At 43.0% G+C, this 22695-nt stretch overlaps 1 protein-coding gene across 1 annotated transcript in view; it reads left to right on the plus strand.

Moving 5' to 3' along the window:
- The first annotated feature begins 1116 nt into the window (after nt 1-1116).
- Nucleotides 1117-22695, plus strand: part of LOC136578849 (solute carrier family 7 member 13-like) — a 28285-nt gene continuing 6706 nt past the window's right edge. The window contains exons 1-2 of the mRNA XM_066579032.1: nt 1117-1618; nt 6824-6955. Of these exons, the coding sequence (XP_066435129.1) occupies nt 1117-1618; nt 6824-6955 (634 nt within the window). The remainder of the gene's footprint in view (nt 1619-6823; nt 6956-22695) is intronic.

Consider the following 22695-nt stretch of genomic DNA (forward strand, 5'->3'; position numbering starts at 1 on the left):
CTCACTTAGCATTCTTACAGCCGCAAATATATATAACATAGTCACATGACATACAACAATATATATTTCTCAGACATAACCCAGGCGTTAACCCATTCAGTGCTGCAGAGGTGCAATACACACCAAATGCATACAACACAAAAGACACTGACAATACGATTGCGCAGGTGAAACACTTAACATTATGGAAGGGTCCTGTTAACTCTGGGCTACAACAGTGGGAGCGCTGCAAGCCCTACAGGCTGAGACCAGAGAGTGGGCAGTGGAAGCTGAGTGTGGAATGGACAGAGCCCAGCATGTAAAGTGAGAGGGACGGGGGCACCCGACTGTGGCTTCAGTGCCGGGTGAGTTGCACTGTAACAGATTATGGGGGTTCCTGTTACAGATTTTGTATTAAGCTCAAGGCATCTTAATTTACGTCTCTAGGACTACTCCATTTATGTGAGAAACAAAACATGATACAAATCATAGCCAAACTCAAATTTAAACTGGGAAGTTGACTATTACAGAAGTTTCACAATACACTTTTAACCAGCTTCGGAAGTTCATACAAATCATTACCCATCATCCACAGCCAGGATAACCTGTGATAGATTGTAATATTTTGTACATTAAAAACTAGAAATTCCTTGCAATTTGTATTGCATAATATTGGCTTTTATACCTGACAACACGTTACTTTTTAACAGACTGCGGTGTATTTCTTTACACATTTATTGGTAATTAGTTAACTTTGGTCGCCAGTAAGACTGACCCTGGTAACCTATAAACACCCAACAGAAGTATCCCTGAATTCAAACATATAAGTTTAACAGATGATGAACTTTTTTGAATTCTCTTCAAGGTGGTTTTCCCTGTCTATGCTGAGAGTATTAGCAAACATCCCGAGTCAATGTGCTAAAAATGGAAATTTCTTCCCAGCAAAAGAAGGAAAAAGAAGACGAAGGAAGAGTTTGCCTGAAGAGACGTTTGGGATTTTTTGACAGTGTGTGTTTCCTTGTTGGTAGCATCATAGGTGCTGGAATTTTCATTTCTCCTAAAGGGGTCTTGGAATACTCTCAGCTCAATATTGGGGTGGCGCTATGTATATGGGCTGCCTCTGGTGTGGTGTCTATAATGTGCTCCCTCTGTTATGCAGAGCTGGGTTCAACATTACCATTTGCTGGAGGAGAATACTACCATGTTAGGCGAGGACTTGGATCTTTGCCGGCTTTCATTACCATCTGGACGTTAACGTTGTTTATAAGACCTGCATCTAATGCAGCCCGAGCCCTCACAGCCGCTGAATACATCAGTCGGCCATTTTATTCTGGCTGCCCTCCACCTGATCTGCTCAAAAAAACATTAGCTATTGGAATTCTGTGGGTTTTAGGTGTCATAAATTCAAAAAGTATCAAGATTTCCACCTGGGTTCAGAATGTCTTCACAGTGCTCAAGATGATGTCCTTGACTCTTATTACTGTCTATGGGATGATTGAGTTTGGAGATAACACTAAGGCTTTGGAACCATTTAAGGAAGCATTTAATTCAGAAGTCCCTAATGCAGCTCAGATTGCAGAATCTTTCTTTCAAGGACTGTATGCATATGCAGGATGGAACTACCTCAACTACATGGCTGGTATGTATCTTTAGTTATTTGGTCATGCAAAAAATTGAAAAAATAATTAGTTTAATATCAGTAGTTTGCAAACTTTTTGCCACAGACTTACTCTTGACAAAAAGTTTCCTCTCATGGTGAAACCCTAAAACTACCCTATCCCTATGGACGCTGGTTGAAAAACACAAATTTAGCAATCCCGAGAAAGGTGCACCCCGAATGCTCCATGTGAATGGAGCAGCGGTGTTCATATATGACCAACAATCTATTTTCTTTTATGGAATGGTGGAAGATCAATATGCTTGGCTATTTCTCTCCATCCCATAGAAGTGAATGTAGCAGTGGTCACGCATGTACACCACCCCTCAATTTATATAAGACATCTGGAGTACTTCGTTTTCAGGATCATTGGAGGTCCCAGTGGTGAGGCCCTCAGAGATCAGACATTTATTACCTATTCTGTAAATGTCTTCAAAGGGGTTGGACCAAGATTACAAGTTATCCCCTTTCCACAAGATAGGGGATAACTTGCTGATCAGTGGGGGTCTAACTCCTGAGACCCCTGCCAATCTGGAGAGGGGGACTTCCATGCTCCACTTTCCTGTCAGTGTGGGGTTTGCTATTCCCCTTGTTCCCTGTGAATGGAACGCTGGCCGATCATGCGTTGTCAGCACTTCATCCATTTCAATGGGAGTTCTGGCCTCATTCAGCCAATCCCCACAATGTAGCACTTGCTTTCTGTATCAAGAATGTGGGGTTATCCATTGCTCCATACAGTGAATTTTGTCTATGCATAAATGACATCCTTATTGAGATAACACCATCATTCACATTGCCTGTAATAAAGCAAATTCACTTTGTGAACATGAAAACAAATTAAGTTATGTTAAAATGAAACATGCCATTGTTTTTCCTATGAGATTCTCAGCCAGTTTGATATATCACACATGTACCTTCCCATTGGAAAAATTAGTTGAGAAAATTAGAGGTGGCAGCATTCAAAATGGTCGTCATTTTTGCAAATGGCCTAACGGGTTTCCCCCCTCCCCCGTAGCTAATTTTCAAAATTGGATCACTGTCTGCCAAACTGGTTTCATTTTTTCATGGATATTTCCCCACCTCTGAGGCACCCTATATAACTAAGTATGGTATGATTTAGTCTTTACAAATCATTCACCCATCAGTCATAAGATAAAGACAACTGTCAGGTGAAGTGAATAACATTGATTATCTGGTCACAATGGTGCCTGTCATGGGGAGGGATGTATTAGACATCAAGTAAACAATCAGTTCTTAAGGCTGCCTGCAGACGGCCGGGTCGGATCAGGCTGCTAGAATTCTCGCAGCGGGACCCGACCTGAGCGTCTGCAGAGAGCAGCGCGGGCACTCACCTCTCCCGCAGCCCGGCTCTTTCATGTGCCGACTGCCGGGCAGCCTTCGCATGCGCAGAGCGGGGCCGGTGGCCGGTGAGTGACGTTTCTGTGTGGGGCTCTGTGAGCCCCGCACAGAAATAGAGCATGCCGCGGCTTGTTTGCCACGCGAGATTTCGCGCGGCCATCTGCATAGGATTGCGTTTGTTAACGCAATCCTATGGCAGCTCCCAGGGGAAGAAATTCCGCGGGAAATCCCGCTACGGAATTTCCACCTGTCTGCAGGCGGCCTGAAGTTGATATGTTGGAAGCAGGAAAAATAAAAAATGACTGTGTATAAAAGGAGCATGATAGAGAGGCATGCTAGAGGATGCTGGTTTCCCAGCACCTTGGTCTTTGCTCCATGTATGGTGTCTGTGTGTATTTGTGTGAACAGTGTCGTATCCTGTGTGTCTGTGCAGATGACTGGACATGTAGTGTATTATCAGTCCTATTACTGTGTGGTATGCATTCCCCTGTGTGTTGTAGTGAACGGTGTTCTGTTCTGTGTGCATCGCTTACCGTCTAGGGTGCTAGGTCCTTAGGTTCCAGTGTGGGGCCATCCCTATCAGGACGATCGCCCTGCATGAAGGTAGGATTGATGTGAAAGCTGTCTCTCTAGAGTAGGGACTCACGAGACCATGAGGACCCTTGAGTGGGCTCGCTGGCTTAAGTGTCTTGGATAATTCACAAACTAATACCTCTTACTTTTATAGCTATTCTATCTGTTATGTGTGCAGGTATGTATGGTGCATGTTTTGGTCGTCAGTCCTTATGTTATGTATGCTCGTAAGTCCAGTACACAGTTCTTTCCTGTGGTACTCTTTGATGTAGTATCTTAAGTCTCCAACCTGCTCCAGCATGTCCAGTTTGGACTTGATACCATTCTTGCGTCTGTGCTGAGGCGTGGTGTGCCCAGCGGAAGTAACAGGTGAGCCACACAGTTTTAGGCAGCTGTATTTATAGTCTTCTGACCTAATTTGCCATTCTTACTGGCCATTTTAGAGCATTATTGTGGGTAACTGTGTAATGTTTAGATTATACCAGCAACAATACTGGTTAAATTATACCATACTGGCTGTATTATACAGGTGTATTCACGTGTAGCAGGTTTCTGAAAAAGCTATTCTATACAATCAAAATTTAATTATCTAGCATGTGCATATTCTGCAGCACTGCATATCATGGGTTCTGTCCTCATTGGGGCTCACAATTTTTAAATTAGTATGTTTTGGCGAGTGAGAGGAAACTGGAGTACCCCCCAGATAACTCCAATCGGGGTAATTAACTATACCGTCTGGACCTGGTAATTTATCTTTTTAAATTTTTTAAAGATGGCTTTGCACTACTTCCTGGTTTAGATAAGCAATGTTTAATGTGGAGTTTACTTGATAACTCTGTATTTCTCCTCACATACAGAGATATAAAGTAAACTTAGCTTTTAATCAAAGGCTTAAAATTTGATAAACTGGCAATAACCACAGTGAGATGAACAGGACTAATATGGTACCACACTATTTTTTCTCTACATCAGGGCAATTAGACAAAGAATAGCCAGTGGTACCAGATTAGCCAATAATACTATATATAACCATGCGGCTTTCAACAATCTCACTTGTAGATTGTTGGTTCCTAACAGCAAATTCTGATGACTTGATTTCTGTGCTGTAGTATTTTTAACACCCCCACTACGTGGAGGTTGTACTTCCCAGATGGTGAGTTGAACTGTGCTATACCACATAAATGTGGTGACCTGACTTCAGGTGCAGCCCTGTATTGGCTCACGGGCATAGCACAAGTTTTACCAACTGCAGCTAGTGTGGTGACATGGAGATGTGAACTTTGGTGGGGAGTAGTATTATTTTAATATGGCAGGTAAGTTGTTTATTTTGGTAGCATGTTTAGGTGTATATAGCAGATACCAATGGAATTTGGCTTTTATTCCGTAACTTTACCCATTTATTTGGTATTGGTCACAAATCGGAACTGTTACAGTACTGTATAAAAGTTTTAGGCAGGTGTGGAAAAAATGCTGCAAAGTAAGAATTTATTTAAAAAATAGAAGGTATCTGATTGATTCCAAATTTATTTTGCAGCAGGACAAGGACCCCAACCATACAGCCAATGTCATTAAAGGGGTTTGTCATAAAAAAATTTCTATACTCATGTATTCTTTTCCAGCAGACTCCTTAAGGCATCTTCTCCTCACTGATCTTGTCCATTCCCCCAGGTCACCTCACCTCTACCTGGCCGGCTTGTTATGAAGCCTGCATTCCTCTCATTCTCCTTCCCGCAGGTCAGTGAAGGTCACATCCATGTGATGTAGCGTTCACTGGCTAGGAAGGAATGCAGATCTGTTGCAGAGACAGTGGGCATGAGCAGTCTCTGCAATAACTCAGCACTCTGTACATTGCAGGAAGAAGACTACCTGTGAATGTACCTAACATCACAGGAAGCAGAAGAATCTGCCAGCTGGAGGTAAAGTGACCCCCTGGGACTGCAGGAGACAGGAGAAGATCGGCGGGGGGAAGATGAGTTAAGTTGACTGCCTGGGGAGAAATAGATAAGTATAGAATTTTTATTTTTTAATAACAGAACCACTTTAAGGACTATCTTCAGTGTAAAGAAGAACAAGGAGTCCTAGAAGTGATGATATGACCCCCACAGAGCCTGGATCTCAATATTATCCAGTCTGCCTGGGATTACATGAATTTATTCAGGATTTCTCTCAAGGGGAATTGCATTGTCAGCAAGCATAAGGGTGTGAGCCCAAGGGTCATGGAAAAAAACATGAAAGATTTTCTGCTGGTAAAGCTCAGAACCATAATAGATGGGCTCCATGAAGATTACCCCTTTTGCATGTACATAATTGCCCCATTCTTGTATTTTGGATCCATGTTTTACAGATCCATAATTGAACAGTGGTAGCCTGCTATGGACCCATACTGGACTACCACATGCAGTATTACAGAAGTGTTCTGAACCTACCACATTGTCCCAAGTGATTCATGGGGCACTGACAAGTCTATAATGAGGATGGGGTGCATGCACATGACTTACCCTCTCATGACTACTACTTGTCCACTAGAGGTTTTAAGATAGTATAGTTACTCCCATGCAGAACTTTCCTGTTTTACAAAAAACAAAACTGTACAAAACAGAAATTAAGAGATAGCATTCTTTTTTTTTTTTTGGTGGATTCATCAAATGGACCCTTCAAAAGAACAGAAAGTAAGCTTTCTGTTTGATTTCCGTTTTCCAGCATTTTTTAAAAACGGAACCGTTTGTCTCCTGCCCTCTGTGCATACTCAGAAATTAAACCTGATTCAAAAATGGAAAGGAAAAACAGATGAAAATGTATAGCTTTCTGTTTTTTACCATCTCCCATTAACTACAATAAAAAAATGGATCAGTTTTTTGAACTGGAAACAAAGTCGCAGCAGACTGCACTTTTCTTCCAATGTACAAAACAGAATGAAGACGGAAGATTGAGAAATGGATTGAAATTGAAGGTCTTCAGTTTCAATGAATTTCTATGGCCAAGAAAATGGAAAATCTTTCTTTCCGTTTTGCTGCGCCCACGACAGAACAGCTAGACAGAAAGCAAAAATACTAGTGTGAAATGTCCCTAACAGACTATACAATATATTATAGTATCAGACCAGGCATCTTAATTCTATCTGATTTTAACAATTCCATCCACAGCAGTAGTGAATAATAATCCTTCTGCTATCTCTCTGAAATTGTCTACATGAATAGTTTTTCTATGCAAAGACTTTTCCCACATTTCTGATTACTTTCCATTCTTATTTTTCAGAGGAGATAAAGAACCCGAGCAAAAACATCCCTCGCAGTATAATAACAGCCATGTGCATGGTGATTGTCTTCTATTTGCTGGTGAACATCTCATACCTCACCGTTCTGACACCCAAGGAGATTGTATCTTCAGGTACCCTGATTTCCATTTTTTTGTCCACAGTTGAGGTCATTTGCGACACGTGAAGGGTGGGTTCACACGAAAATGAAATCCAAAAAACAAATGGCAGAATTTCTTCTTTTTTTCCCCAATCTCCCTACAATTTTTTTTACAAGAGTTATACATTATATATACCCAAAAATGATGCCATCAAAAAGTACAACTTGTCCTGCAAAAAACAAGCCCCATATGGTCGCGTCAATGGAAAAATTAAAAAGTTATGGCTCTTGGAACGCGACTGCAAAATTAGTTGAAATTAAATTAGACCATATAAAAAACCTGCCCTGGTGGGTCTGACAGGGGGGTAAGAAACCCTCCACTGAAGGGGTTAAACCAGGGGCGTAACTATAGAGGATGCAGGCGATGCGGTTGCACCCGGGCCCAGGAGCCTTAGGGGGCCCAGAAGGCCTCTCTTATCCATATAGAAAGCCCAGTACAATGAATAAAACATTATAGTTGGGGGCCCTGTTACAAGTTTTGCATTGGGGCCCAGGAGCTTCAAATTACGCCTCTGGGTTGAACCACATCCATGTTAGACTCAAATGAGATAAGTGAAGAAGTCAAGCCTTCACGGGTCTAGAGCCGGGCAGCAGCGGAAAAAAAAAATAGACATGCTGCGGTCGGCAAATCCGCACCGCAGCAGCGGCTTCTGACAGCTTAGCCGCAGCAGATTTGCCGTCCGGTGTGGACGAGATTTCTCAGAAATCTTGTCCACATGGCTGGCTAATCCCGAGATTAGCGGCCGCATGCGGATTTGCCGCAGCGAAATTCCGCACAGAATTTCCGCGGCAAATCCGCCCCGTGTGTACCCAGCCTAATGGTTTGCATCAATCTGTAAGACGGTTTTAAAGTAGGTCTTGCACTGAATAACACAAGGACTGACTAATGGAACCCACTACCATCAGTAAGTATTACACTGGCAGCCCCCATTGCACTAATTATAATCAATGCTCTAGCCTGACTGTCTAATCAGAACTAGTCAGATTTTTATCTAAAGTAGGGACTTGCTAAAGTGTTAGTGTTGCGATATTGCTGTGTTTTCTCTCTCGGAGATATTGCAATTTTGTGTCCATACAAAGTCGCGCAATTTCCTAGTGCTCTTTTGCCAGAATTTTTTTTTGGGGGCTAAATATAAGCCCTTCCCCTGGAAATAAGCCCTGGCTGCAGTAAATAAAAAAACAAAAAACACAATACATCACCTAAGAAGAGCTGTCCGGCTCCCCTGCTCTTTCCTCTGTAGCCCCTGCAGACTTGCTTGTAGTTTTCACCCAGGGCTTCCTGCTCCGGGGTTCAGAATCCCTGCCTCCAGGAAGCGCTGACTCTAATTAGTTCTTGAGCGCCTCGGCTCAGCCAATCACTGCAGTGCTTGATAAACCAATCACTGCCATTGCATTGAATGGCTGTGATTGGTTCATCAAGTGCTGGCTCTGGTTGGCGCTCGAGAACCAATTAGAGCCATAGCTTCCTGAAGGCGGGGATTTTGAACATCCAAACCAAGAAGTGCTGACTGAAAACTACAAGCAAGTCTGCCAGAGGTGCAGAGGAGACGTGTGGCAGAGCCAACAGCACCTGTTAGGTAATGCACTGTGTTTTTTTCTTTTTTTTTTATGCAGCTAGGCCTTATTTTAGAGCTTTTAGGCCCAATGCCCACGGACAGAAATTCCGCAGCGAGATTTCCCGCAGAATTTCTGCCGTGGCACACTGTCATAGGATTGCATTAGTTTATACAATCCGATAGCCGCGATTTGACCACATGAAAACTCGCACGGTATTTAAATCGCAGCATGTCCTATTTCTGTGCGGGCCTCACAGAGGCTCGCACAGTTTCGTCACCTCTGACGCGTCTGCTCAACGGAGGGAGAAGACGCCGGACAGGTAAGTATGAGCTCCATGCCGGGGCACGGGTCGCATTACGCTGCGATAATCTCGCAGCGGAATTCCAACCCGACCATGGGCATGAGGCCTTACAATAGGACTTCCTACTGTAAAAGTTGCATTGCACCACATGAAAACCACCTTTACGTGCGATGGGATGCAACAAAAAGAAAGGCTCCCTAGGCAAACATGGGCTACAAGACATCGCAAGTCACGGCAATATTCAGCAACCTGGAAATTTTTTTTCTCGCAATGTAGCAGCCTACAAAACATTGCTAATGTGAAGGAACCAATTGGAAACCATGGGCTTCACATACATGTGATTTGTAGTGCTGTCATATGGTGATAAAATTGTGCGATTTTGTTGCCCGTGTGTAACCGGCCTATCACGGGTAGCAGTGATGGCATGCTGAATTATTTCCAAGTAAAAAGCATCACTGACACTATAAAATGTGTACATAGCAGCGATATCGCAGCGATTGTGTAGCAGCGATATTGCTGTCACCCGTGTGCATGCTGCCTAACGCTGGGGTCACACGGGACGGAATTTCAGCAGAATTCTGGCCAAATGGCCACACTGAGATTTCTGCTGGAAAAGTGCAGCTTAAAAACCCGCGGCCTTTAGCTGCGGGTTTCGGAGCGGTTTTGCCATTGGTATTCCACTGCGGCTTTCTCTCCCCATGGAGAGGAGAGAGGCCGCTGTGGAAAATAGAAAAGAATTGACATGCTGTGGAATTAAATTCCGCGCTGCACGTCAGTTTTCGTGCTGCTTGGTCGCAACGGATTGGCCGCAGCGTGTGGACTAGATTCTTGCAAAATCTCATCCACTTTGCTGGCTAAACCCAGAATCAGGAGCCGCGGGCGGAATTGCCGTGCGGACTTTCCACACTGAAATTCCTTGGCAATTCCGCCCCATGTGAGCCCAGCCTTAGGCTTCAGTCAGACGGGCGTTTTTTGCTGCAATTTGCGGATTGCGCGACGGATGCGCATCTGCAAATCGCGTGACCGGGGCTGAAAAATCGCTGGAAAAATCTGCTCCTAGCCGCGTTTCCTTTGAAATGGGCCGGAGCACAGGAGCGCTGTCCAGCCCATTGAATTCAATGGAGCCGGCAATACAGCCGGCTCCATTGAAAGCAGTGGGCTGCCGGCGAGCGCAGGATGAATTTTCGGGAAGGGCTTAAAAATATAAGCCCTTCCCTGAAAATCATCCAAAAATGTGTAAAAAAAATAAATATTCATGAATGGGTGAGTAAGTGCTGCCTCTGATTGGTGAGGGCTGTGACCAATCAGAGGCAGCCCATTCAGCAGGTGGGGATTTTAAATCCCCAGCTGCTGAATACTACTCAGAGCAGTTCAGGAGAACTGCCGGACGGCCGCGGCTGAACTCCGTCTGCCGGGACCAGGTGAGTATATATATTTTTTATATTTTTACACATTTTTGGATGATTTTCAGGGAAGGGCTTATATTTTTAAGTCCTTCCTGAAAATTCATCCCGCGCTTGCCGGCAGCCCATTGCTTTCAATGGAGCTGTATTGTCGGCTCCATTGAATTCAATGTTACAGCTGTGGCAGAGGAGAATGATTTGTGTAGTATATGTTCTCAATGGGGTCGGTGCTGCTGCCGCCGGCCTCATTGAGCGCATAACCAGAACAGAAGGAATCGCAGATCGCAGATTGGCACGATCTGCGATTTCTGTTCTATAATTTACCGGACAAGCGCATAAAAAGTGCCCATGTGTCCGATACCATTGCAAAGCAATGGTTCTATAGAATCACCGGTCGCATGCGCATGCGCAAATCGCCCGAAAAATCGCCCGTGTGACCGAGGCCTTAAGGTTTCTTTCATTGCAAATTTCAGACTTTCATAGTGCCAGACAAAACCCTTTTCTAAAATCTATCCTTTACCTGACATTAACCAATCAAGACTCTCAGTTGCAACATGTTCTTTCTTAATCTTGGACTAGGTCCATCAGTCACAGTTCCCAGTCACTGACCCCTTGAGAACCAGAACCCTTTTTTTATTTTAACTCTTTGCATTTTTTCTTCTCTCTTTTGTGGGATGAGTTGTCTTCTATGTAGGTACCATTTTTTGGTCCATATACATTAGCATTTAATTTCCAGAATTTTGCAGACTATTGGTATAAAAATATACTAATACATTCTAGGTTATTTGCACTTATTTTGATCAAATAGGGAGAGGCTATCTGCTAACAATAAGGTGACTTCTTTAAATGGGGCATTATTCTAACAGACTCACACTACCGCTCAAAAGTGTTAGAATACCTAATTTGTTCCATTGTTATTTTTGACCAGTTTAAGTCCAGTAAATAATGTGAAAATGTTCAAAAGTAAGTTAAAAACATAAAAATATTATGAAATTTTAACCTGAAATGCAGCAATAGGTTGAATTTATGATTTTAACCAATAGGCTTTTTTTAAGAGAACAATCAAGGACAGTTGTTCTGCAGCACAGAAAGCTACCGTAATTATGGTTTGAAATTGGATGCAAACTATTCCTACAGATGTCTCAACTTTTGTAGATGACTTTCAAACCCTCCGATTCTATGTTCCAACACTGGTTGCAGACTTAACTACAACACCATCAGGGCTCTTTCAGATTAGCGTATGCATTTTTACGTTCTGTTGTTGGCATAGTAAATGGCATAGTAAATGGATGATTTTCCGTGATAGCGGCCAGAGATAATTAGTGTTTTCCCATTCAATCACAGGACCGTGAGCGATGTTTTTAGTGAAAAAATATGTCGCACCCCGGAAAGCCCTTGGCATAAATCCTCGTATTGACTTTCAATGCCTACATAGAGGTACCTGTAAGCTTTTCGAAGCATTGGACGCTACCTTTATTTTGGCCATGTACTCCTCATCTGTCTAAGGCTTTTAATTGGAGCACAGTTCACCTTGACTCCTACTTGCCGTGAGTTCATTTCTCCAGCTCCCTTAGGAGTCTATGGGAGCCGCCACCGTATATCGGTCGAAATATAGTTCCAGAACTATCTTTTTACCCACCGTATACTCGATGGCGCATATTTCGGTTGCGCATGTTCCATTTTTTATGGTTTGATGTTTTTACGCACTGTATATTCGCCCGTGTGAATGAATTCATTGGAAACTAATGCCTCAGATAGTCGTGTATATCGGTCATCTGTAAAATCGTGCCGTATATGCGCTCGTGTGAATGAAGCCTCAAGGGTAGGGTAGGATTTGGACAGTTTTGTTCTTTAGGACTAAGCACATTGCTATCATAATGGCAAGAAAAAGCCAATTCATCGAAGAAGACAGACAATTATAACTTTAAAAGTGTAGGTCTGTCCTACAGAGAAATTGCCAAGAAAGCCAAGGTGGCAGTCAGTCCAGTTTTCTAAACTATCAAAAGGCACTTGTAAACTGCCAGGAAGACGTCTGCAAGACTAAAGGCCACGGCAAAATCAGATGAGAAGTTTGCTTGAGCAGCCCCTTAGTACTTTCTCTAATGAAGTTGCCATTCAATGTAAATCTTTATAGGGGTTTAGAGCTTCTGCTTCAGTTGGATCTTTGCACATTATAGCATTAAATGATAACATTTTTGCAGCCTGCAGTTATCAGCAGCTTCCTGAAGACAGGCATACAGTATTATTGATGTTAGTGGGAGCTGTAAAAGTCTGTATGCAGTGAGTGCCCCCTAGTGGTGACTGCGGGCAGACTGAATTTCATCTTTTTATGGATGAATGTGAAAGAGGGCATTCTTAGCTTTGTATGAGTGAAACAGAGCTCCAACTCCTACACAGATATATTATGAAAGTAATCACTACAGAATATTGGACTGTAAATGAAATGATATTCACAGTTGGAAATACATTTCTGTAACACTTTCTATGGAGTTAGTTGTGGGTTGAATAATTCTAGATACCTGGTGAGATCTGATGGAGCTTGTTACTTGTTTTCAACGGTGTAGAATCTTACAACAGCTGGAGAATAATATTAATGCTAATGCCTCCCACACTGATTGAAGATCAGCATGGGAGAGCCTAGACATACTGTGGGGCTTGTTACTTCTGTGGACTTCAAATGTGTTAGAAGAAAATATTAGACAGGAAGAAATTATTAGGAGACTCTATGGGCGTATTTATCAATAAGGGTACGTTCAGACGAGCGTATTTTTTTTTCGCACGTACATACGCGCGAAGAAAACCGCGCGCCTATTAAAACCATGTAGTTCCTATGAAGTATTCATATGTTCGTGTGAACGCGCGCAGCAACGAAGAAAGGACATGCGTGGCTGTTTGGTCCGTACTGCGCTGCTCTTAACATTGGCTCCTATGGGACATGCAGCACGGGAGTCCGGCCAAGTGAACGACCCAATAGACAGCAATGTAATTTTTTTATTTTTTTTATGCTAAAGCAAAATGCTTTTGTGTCTTTCCCTTTGCATTAAGCACTCCATGTTGTGTTCCGGCAAAGGGGCCGTTAAAATCCAAAGACTGGGAAAAAAAAAAACTGTGCATGTGATCACAGTTACCAATAGTTTCTGTAGTGAGAAATGAGTTTCAATAAACACTAGATGAGAAAAATAGAGAAAAACAACAGGGGTGAAAAACCACAACAAAGCACACATAAAAGCCAACCACAAAAAAAAAAAAGTGTAAGAATAGGGGGAAAAAAAGGAGTATAAAGAAAGAAACGTAGTAATCAAAAGTTCGCTGGGGCGCCAAAGAAATCGTGTGGCTTACAACTATCAATACATAAAATACTGGCGCTGTGTATATTTGCTGGGATGCTGATACAGCTCAAGGTATGGAGCGCATCTATATGCAGTCCACGCAGCCAAAATCCAAATTTCGAACACGCATATCTCAAGCACGGACCTTCGTTCATGCGCATTTTTGCGCGCGCGTTCACCCGCGCATGTACGCACGGATTAGCACATACGCTCGTCTAAACGTACCCTAAAGGCATAGTTTGTGCCAATTGTATATTGGTTCCTAACAGGTGTAATCTATGCCATATTTAGAAAGATGCAAATGGCCGGGCTGGTAAATGTGGTGAATATTTAGAAGCACCAGAAAAACTAGTAGATGCAACAAAAATGTTCAAAATTCACCATAATTTGCTGAAGTTTATAAAAGAGATGCACGCAGGCCAGGAAACAGTCAATAAAGGAAGTTGAGATGTGCCACAGCTTATGCTAGATGTACCGAAATGGGAATTTGCTTGACTTCACTTGAAAATATCTGACACACAGCGGCTACTCCCACATTTGTAAGATTAACATAAAATGGTAGAGCCATTTGCAATTTTTCATTCCTTTTGGAACAAATCAGTTGTAAATATGTTGTAAAAATAGTACGCCGTTATTCTGGCAAAAATTATGTCACAAATCTGTCAGAAAACAACTTGTGTGTTGTGATTTACATCAGTCTTTGTCATGTACAGCAAGAAATATTGAGAAAACTTAAAAATCGAATTCAATTAGTAATTATTCAAATAGCAATCATTAGGAAATTACAGTACCAGTGTTTCTGGTGGCGCAATGTGCCACACAGCTTTGCTACATGCACGTCTCACACACACAGCTTTGCTACCTGACATGCGCCTGACAGACATGACATGCACATGGTACAAACACAGTTCTGCTACATTATGTGTGTGTGACAGACACAGCTGTGCCACAGTACATGCACATGTTACAAACTCAGTTGTGCTACATGACATGCGTATGTTACAAACACAGCTCTGCTACATGACATACATCCATGCTGACTATACACATTACACGCATAGCATATTAGACAAACAGCCACTCGCAGCTCTACTACATTTATGCTGACTGCACACATGACACACACAGCTCCTGGAATACAGTGATGAGCCTCTGGTCATGTGATCCCTGACTCCCCCCACACAGGTGATCATATGATGGTGACAGGATCACAGGTCCTGTACTTTCTGTCAGCTTATCCAGTATACAGTACTACCAAACTCCAGAATGGCTCCTCCCACAGCAGTGACATCACCACAGGTCCTTCAGCCCGCAGGATCTCTGTAGTAACGGTAGGTCAGTGTCTCCTGTCAGGATGGCTTAGTTGTATCCTAAGTGTGTCAGGACCTGCCATAATGGCGCTAGGGGGCAGAGCTATAAAGGTACCAGGGGGCGGGGCTATGATGACACCAGGGGCGTGGCTATGATAGCACCAGGGAGCTGAGCTATGAGACTCACTCACACACATACTTACATACATACAAACACACAAGTAGTTGTTAGTAGTTTGATAGATGTGATATAATATAATTGAAATACAATGCAGCACAAGTGAGATGCTGTAAAACTCTGACTTAAGGGCTCCTGCACACTGGCGAGAGTGATATCGGGATGTGATTGACGCCCTGATATCGCTCTCGCAATCCTTCTGAAGCCCTGGATGTGAGGTGTTTCCACAGGGAAACAGCCTCATTATATGTACCTCCTGACACCTGACTGCAACAACCGTGATCAGCGATCAGCCCCTGATTGGTCCCTGCGCTGAGCCAATCAGAGGCAGCACTCACTCACCCATTCATGAATTCATGAATGGGTAAGTGAGAGCTGCCTCTGATTGGTGAGGCTGTGACCAATCAGAGGCAGCTCATTCAGCAGGCGGGGATTTTAAATCCCCGGCTGCTGAATACTACTCAGAGCAGTTCAGGAGAACTGCCGGCCAGCCGCGCTGAACTCCGTCTGCCGGGACCAGGTGAGTATATATATATTTTTTGTTTTTACACATTTCTGGATGAATTTCTGGGAAGGGCTTATATTTTTAAGCCCTTCGAGAAAATTCATCGTGAGATCGCCCGCAGCCCATTGCTTTCAATGGAGCTGGCTGTATTGCCGGCTCCATTGAATTCAATGCGCTGGACAGCTCCGGCCCGTTTCTATTGAAACGCGGCTAGGAGCAGTTTTTTCGGGCGATTTTTCGGCCCCAGTCACGCGATTTGCGGATGCGCATCCGTCATGTGATCCGCAAATCGCGGGAAAAAACGCTCGTGTGACTGAGGCCTCAGGGTCAATATGTTGTTTCTCATTCTTAGGTTTAAAGTCTTGTGCTGCTTTGTGTTTTATCATGTCTTTATAATGATCAAAGCTCTATTTTCTTAAAGCAGAGTTCCAAATTCCCTGCATAGTCATAAAGTAAATAACATGCTGGTTGCGTGCAATCACCCCTATAATGAGCTTAGGTCTTAGGCTGCTTTCACATGGCTGAGAAAATCGTACAAGATTTGTGCATTGTGAGAAGCACAAATCTCGCACGAATATGAACCCGATTCTTTTGAATGGAAAATCACTGGGGCAGAGGAATCAAATTTGTATTCCAAAATCTTCACTGGTTAGATTCCTAAAACTTAACTTTTAATAGTGTTTAACTAAAATAAGTACAGGCTCAAGACAAACACACAAGAAAAGTACATAATTATTGAGCAACTACAACCCTAATCCTAATTCTACAGCCAGTAATTTAATGTGAAAGGCTGAAAGTCTTAGCTGTAGGATTAATAAGAAAGAACAGTACAAATAGCACATGCCTACCAGAATAAATTTCACCCCTTATGTGACAGTAGAATAGAAAAAAAGAGAATTTGTTTTGTAGTTCTATGTATTGCTGCAGTCCTAATGATAATTAATCCCAAACCTTGTTCTTATCGAGGTATACATAGAGGACTACAGTGGTTTATTTGAGTTGTTACAGCTGGACAGATGGTGCTGTTAGATACAGGTTCTAGCTTCAAATCCTAGGTTCAGGTTCTAGATTCAAGTTCTAGGTTTAGGTTCAAGATTCTAGAGTCAAGTTCTAGTCTTAAATTCTAAATTCTAGATATTGATTCTAGATTAAGGTTCTAGAATCTATGTTCAAGTAGCTCGGTTGTAGGTTCATATTCTGAATACTAGCTTCAGATTTTCTTGATTCAGGTTCCAAGTTCTAGACTTAAGTTGTAGATTCCTGGCCCCGTATTGAAACTCGAGACTCAGGTTCTAGATTCAATATTCCAGACTCAGGACTGAGGTTCTAGATTTAGGTTCTCAGTTCTAGGTACAGGTTCTAGGTTCAAATTCGCATTCTAAATTCTAGACTTAGGTTCCAGATCCCTGAACCTAGATAGTGGATCTAAGTTCAGGTGCTAGATTACAGATTCAAGATTGAGGCTCTATATTCAGTTTCAAAATTCTAGGTGCAGTTTCTAGGTTCTAAGTTCAATGTGTTTCTGTTGATCTCTCAACTTCTCAGGAACCCTATATGTAAATAGTTTAACCAGCAAACAGCTTTTTAAGTACTCAACTAAAAGACTAGATGTCTAGAATAGAATAGCAAAATGTAGAGGTACTGAACAGAGTTCAATCAGCATCTAAGCATGGGAACAATACCCCTAGCTGGAAGACCTAAAGTTTTAGTTTAATAACCTAGATTGAGCTGAACTAACTATACAATGAAGACTTGAACCAAATCCATTCAGTGTCAATCATAGAGAGTAATATCCCTGGCAAGTTGTCCTATCAGTCTGGTTAAATAACCTAGGCTAGGTAGAAATTCTTCACCTGGACATAATGGCCCAGCAAAGGACTACAGAGCCAGGGCAAAAGAAAACAATAAAATGAGCTAGCAGAGTCTCCAAGCTTGATGGTAGTGTTACATGTGTTGCTGGAATCTGCTGTACTACTGTACTTCTAGCAGCACAGCACTGTCAAGTTCCACCAACTGACACACAGAGCAAGACATGAAACGTTTGGAGGCCGCACCTGTACAAGGGAAGGGAAGGGGGCTACATGTGCTGCAGACAAGGACTACAGGTGTCCAAACCATCTTTAGGGAAGCAGAGAGACACAGACCTACTTACATACACAGATCTGAGTGGGAACAAGGCCGATACATCCAAACAGTGCAAGACCAGGTTCAGACAGTGATTCATGACTGCTCACTCTGGAACCACAGCCAGAGACTGAGGAGAGCAGGGTTTATATGTGAGCACAGACCCAGGGGATTGGCTAGCAGGAAGTACCACACCCAGCCAGCTCAATCACTTAACCCTGTAAAAGCTGTGCTGCTAGAAGCACAGTGGTACAACAGATTCCAGCACCACATGTAACAGGTACGCTGGAGACTAATGCATTCTTTTGAATGGGGTCATACACATGAGCGTGAGAAAAAAAATCGCAGCATGTCCTATCCTAGGGCGTTCCCTCGGAATGCCTTGCATCGCCCGTTTTCAATGGGGCCGGCACAGCATCACACGGTAAGCAAGGTGCACACCAGTGCAATGCGATGTTTACTCATTGAAAGCAATGGGAAACACTCATTGATCGCTACTTTCCTGAAGTTATGCTAGGTGGTTTTAACACAAAAATGCTCCGCATCTGCGGGGACTTCACACGTTGGCAAGCACAATATCAGGCTGAGTTTCATGGCCTGATATCGCACTCGCACGTGTGAAATTTTCATAACTTGTCTAAAAATGTGTATATCACGTAATAATAATCCTTTTTTTAACAGGAGTTAGGCTGCTTTCACTCCTGCGTTAGGGTCAGTTTTGGAGGAGAGAAACTGAAATCAAAAAACTGTTAGCGCAATTTTCAGTGTTATTTTTCCTTTGAAAATTGGAAATGGCAGAATGAAGCAAACTGAAGCCTTTTCGTTTGCTTTCCACTTTTTTTTAAAATCCCATTGAAATCAATAGAAAAAAACTGATCATTTTTATATCAGTTTCTCTCCTCTAAAAATGGAGCAGAGAGATGGAAACCCTGAACTGACTCTAACGCAGGTGGGAACCCAGCCTTAATAGATATGTGTTACTGTACTGGCATACAATTGCATAAGGGCTCAGTCACACGGGCGTTTATTGCCGCGATTTGCGCATGCGCATGCGTCCGGCGATTTTTTAAAACCATTGCTTTGCAATGGTATCGGACACATGAGCGCTTTTTATGCGCTCGTCCGATAAATTAGAGAACAGAAATCGCAGATCGCACCTATCTGCGATTCCTGTTCTCTTCTCTATATGCGCTCAATGGGGCCGGCGGCAGCAGCGCCGACCCCATTGAGAACATATAGAAGACAAATCATTCTTCTTTGCCACAGCTGGAACAGCTGTGGCAGAGAAGAACGATGTTTGCCCATTGAATTCAATGGAGACGGCAATACAGCCGACTCCATTGAAAGCAATGGGCTGCCGGCGTGCGCGGGATGAATTGTCGGGAAGGGGTTAAATATATAACCCCTTCCCTGCAATGCATCCTGAAAAGTGAAAAAATTAAAAAAAAGGATGTACTCACCTGCTCCCGCCAGCCTGAGATCCCCGCGGCCGTCCTGCAGTGGGTGTGAAGGGGGTGTGACTCAGGCTTGCCCCTGATTGGCTCAGCCTGAGCCAATCAGAGGCTGATCTCAGTCACACCCATTCATGAATTCATGAATGGGTGTGACTGAGACTTGCCTCTGATTGGCTCAGCGCTGAGCCAATCAGGGGCAAGCCTGAGTCACACCCCCTTCACACCCACTGCAGGACGGCCGCGGGGATCTCAGGCTGCCGGGAGCAGGTAAGTACATCCTTTTTTTTTATTTTTTCACTTTTCAGGATGCATTGCAGGGAAGGGGTTATATATTTAACCCCTTCCCGACAATTCATCCCACACTCGCCCGCAGCGCTTGCATTCAATGGAGCCGGCGGTATTGCCGGCTCCATTGAATGCAATGCGCTGGACAGCTCCGGCCCGTTTCTAATGAAACGCGGCTATGAGCAGATTTTCGGGTGATTTTTCGGGCGATTTTTCGGCGCCGGTCACGCGATTTGCGCATGCGCATCCGTCATGCGATGCGCAAATCGCGTGAAAAAACGCCCGTGTGACTAAGGCCTAAGTCTGATGCATACGCTAATTACAAATGGCCCTGCTGAAAGTAATAGGTGAACATGGACTGTACGCTCCCTAAGTTTAGCATCTATGCCCACTGGAGAGCTGTGTGAGAATACTGTGGGCACTGCAATGACCGTGTCGGAGATAATCCAGATTTTTAACAAGTGAACAATGTTTTGAAAGGTTTCCTACAAGGTGAAAACTCTGGGACTAATATGACAAAATGTCACTATATGTTTATTCTTGTCTTGACCCCCTGTAACTCTATTCTTACACAATGGGCCCAAATAGAGTCCCCATTCATACTTTTCAGCATGGAATCTACCGTATTCTTGTTATCCGAGGCAATTACCCTTTAAATTGTGTCTGCTCTGTTAAGAAAGAATGGAAAATATGGCTGGAAATTATTTATTCTTCACTTTTGGCTTTCAGAGATGTGGCTTTTACAGAATAATACTGCTCTCTTTTCAGAACTGAGACCAGACAGCTGACCCCTGCAGTGCAGTCACCATACCTCGCAGTACTAAGCCCCCTTATAGCCTGTGCAGTATGTTATAATGCTGCCTATTAAGAGAGTTACAGCAGTTTTAGTTAAAGAAGGTGGCTGTGACTTGAAGAACATTTGCTGCTCTTTTTCTTCCATGGACTATATTGTTTAGTATTACAGCTCATACCCATTAAGGCATGGTTTAACCCCTTAAGGACCAGGCTGTTTTGTACCTTAAGGACCAGACCCTTTTTAGGAATTTTACCCATGTGGTGGTTTTACTGCCCTATTTTTTTCCTTCAGCTACTAAAATTATTTTTGCTGCATTTCTTTTACATGACATATAGGGCTATTTTTAAAATATATTTTCCTCATTTTTTAGTTTTATTGGGGGGTAAAAGGCTAAAAAAAGATTTTTTTATACAATTATAGTAGTGTTTTTTTAATTAGTAAATTCAGACATTTTGATATATAATATGTATGGTTTTGGATTACATATCCATAGGATCCCCAGTTATAGGGGAAAATATCCCCCTGTAATGACAATAGTCACTTACACTGCTGATATGGGTCTGCTAGGACCCAGCAGCTCTGCTGTAACAAGTGGCTCCTAGTGGTCACGTGATCGCTGGTTCACATAGTGGAAAAAACATTTCCACTTTCACTCTTTAGTACATAGCACTCATTGAGCGCTATGTACCTGAGAAAGGAGAAGGCAGAAGTGGTTGAAGTAAACTGTTAAAAACTGCTTCTCCCTTTTCCTCCGGGCTCTCAGCTGTGACTAACAGCTGACAACTTAAATTGCTTCAGCTTGATTGCAGAAACAGAGGCTTTAATCCTGTGCCATATTTTTGCAAGCGCCAAGGATTAAAGCCCAGGACCAAGCGTTGTTAATTTACAGCGCTTGGTCCTCAAGGGGTTAAAAGAACCTGTCACCATGAAAAAGCATACCGGAGCAGAGCAGATTGATATAGAATTTTGTGATAAAAGAGTCAGCATAAATTGCCTTTCATTTATTTACATCTCTGATCATTCTGAGCTTGGAGGTCCAGTGGGCGGTCCTAATATTGAAACATATTCATACAAAGGAGGCTGTCAATCACTGATAGGACCTCCCATTGGACTGGGTTTTGTTTTTTTTTTGGAAGGACTGTGAAAGACAATGAGGAATTGTTTGGTGGATTGTGGAGGATGATGGGGTTGTTCGGAGGACAATGGTAGTTGTGTGGAGGATTGTAGAGGACAATACCCTGCATCATTAGTGTTTGTGTATTTAATGTGTGGCCTAAGAGAACTCTTCTTCTTCCAATGAGGTCCAGAGACACCAAAAGGCAGGACCCTGCGTTCTGAGGTTCGCTCACATGCCCATATTTGGTGGACCTGCCCAATGCTTTAAGACTTCTAGCACCAGGTGACTCACCTGATATCTAGGATTCTCTGGGTATCATTTCCACTTTTATATCCAGAGTCCTCCTTCTTGGAGTTAAAACTCGGGCTTTGCAATCAAGCCCTTAAGCTTTCTCAGTATACCTGTATGGTGCTCAGATACATATTGCATCTCAATTGAAGTCCCCATCATTATCAGTTTCTGCGGTGATAAACAGAGTCTTGCAGATGATGATTTATGAGAAAATTCTTGCGACCAGGAAAGATGCGATGGAGGCCATTTTATTGACTTGGCAACCTTCGGTCTTGTAGTTATATTCTACAGGGCTCAGTACCTTATTACAACTTAAAGGGGTTTACTGGGCAAATACTATTGATGACCTGCCCTCAGGGTAGGTCATCAATAGTCAACCGCTGAGGATCTGCCTCTCGGGTCACTGGGGTGGGGCCAGATGTCGTCAGCAGGGTCGGAGCAGGAAGTCTCAGAGGCAGCTTCACTCCCATTGAAATCAATGGAAGCAAAGCCGCCTATTACACTTCCAGCTCTGCACTGGGGTCAGAGCTGGAAGTGTAATAGACAACTTTGGTCCCATTGATTTTGAGCAGCAGATCCCTGGCAGACATAACTTATTAAAATCAATGGGCAGAGGCCGAAGCAGTGGCTTTCACTTCGATCCTTGTGTATTAGTGGTGCCTGATCAGCTGATCAGATGGGGTCCCAATCCACTACTGCTGATCCATCCTGAGGATAGGTAATCAATAGTATTTGCCTGGAAAACCTCTTTAATAATAACCTTATGAGAAACTTCTTACTGTACAACTAACTTTTATATAGGTCACCTAAATCTCACTCCCTTATACTTTACCCCTTGCCCCATTCCCTGTTCTACTGGTTTTACAATAGTTATTAGAGTTTCCATTTTCTAAGGAATGTATGTGAAATGCAACTTCTTCTTTAGCTCAATTGTTTCCCTATATCTAAAATGGATGTATGCTGCTCAAAACTGTACTTATATTTCTTCACCACACAAGAAAGAGTAGCAGGTGGGTATATAAACCTCAGCACACCAAAATAATATAGCCAAAAAAGATTACTAT

The sequence above is a fragment of the Eleutherodactylus coqui genome, chromosome 9 (assembly GCF_035609145.1).
Source record: "Eleutherodactylus coqui strain aEleCoq1 chromosome 9, aEleCoq1.hap1, whole genome shotgun sequence".
NCBI classification, from domain to species: Eukaryota; Metazoa; Chordata; class Amphibia; order Anura; family Eleutherodactylidae; genus Eleutherodactylus; species Eleutherodactylus coqui.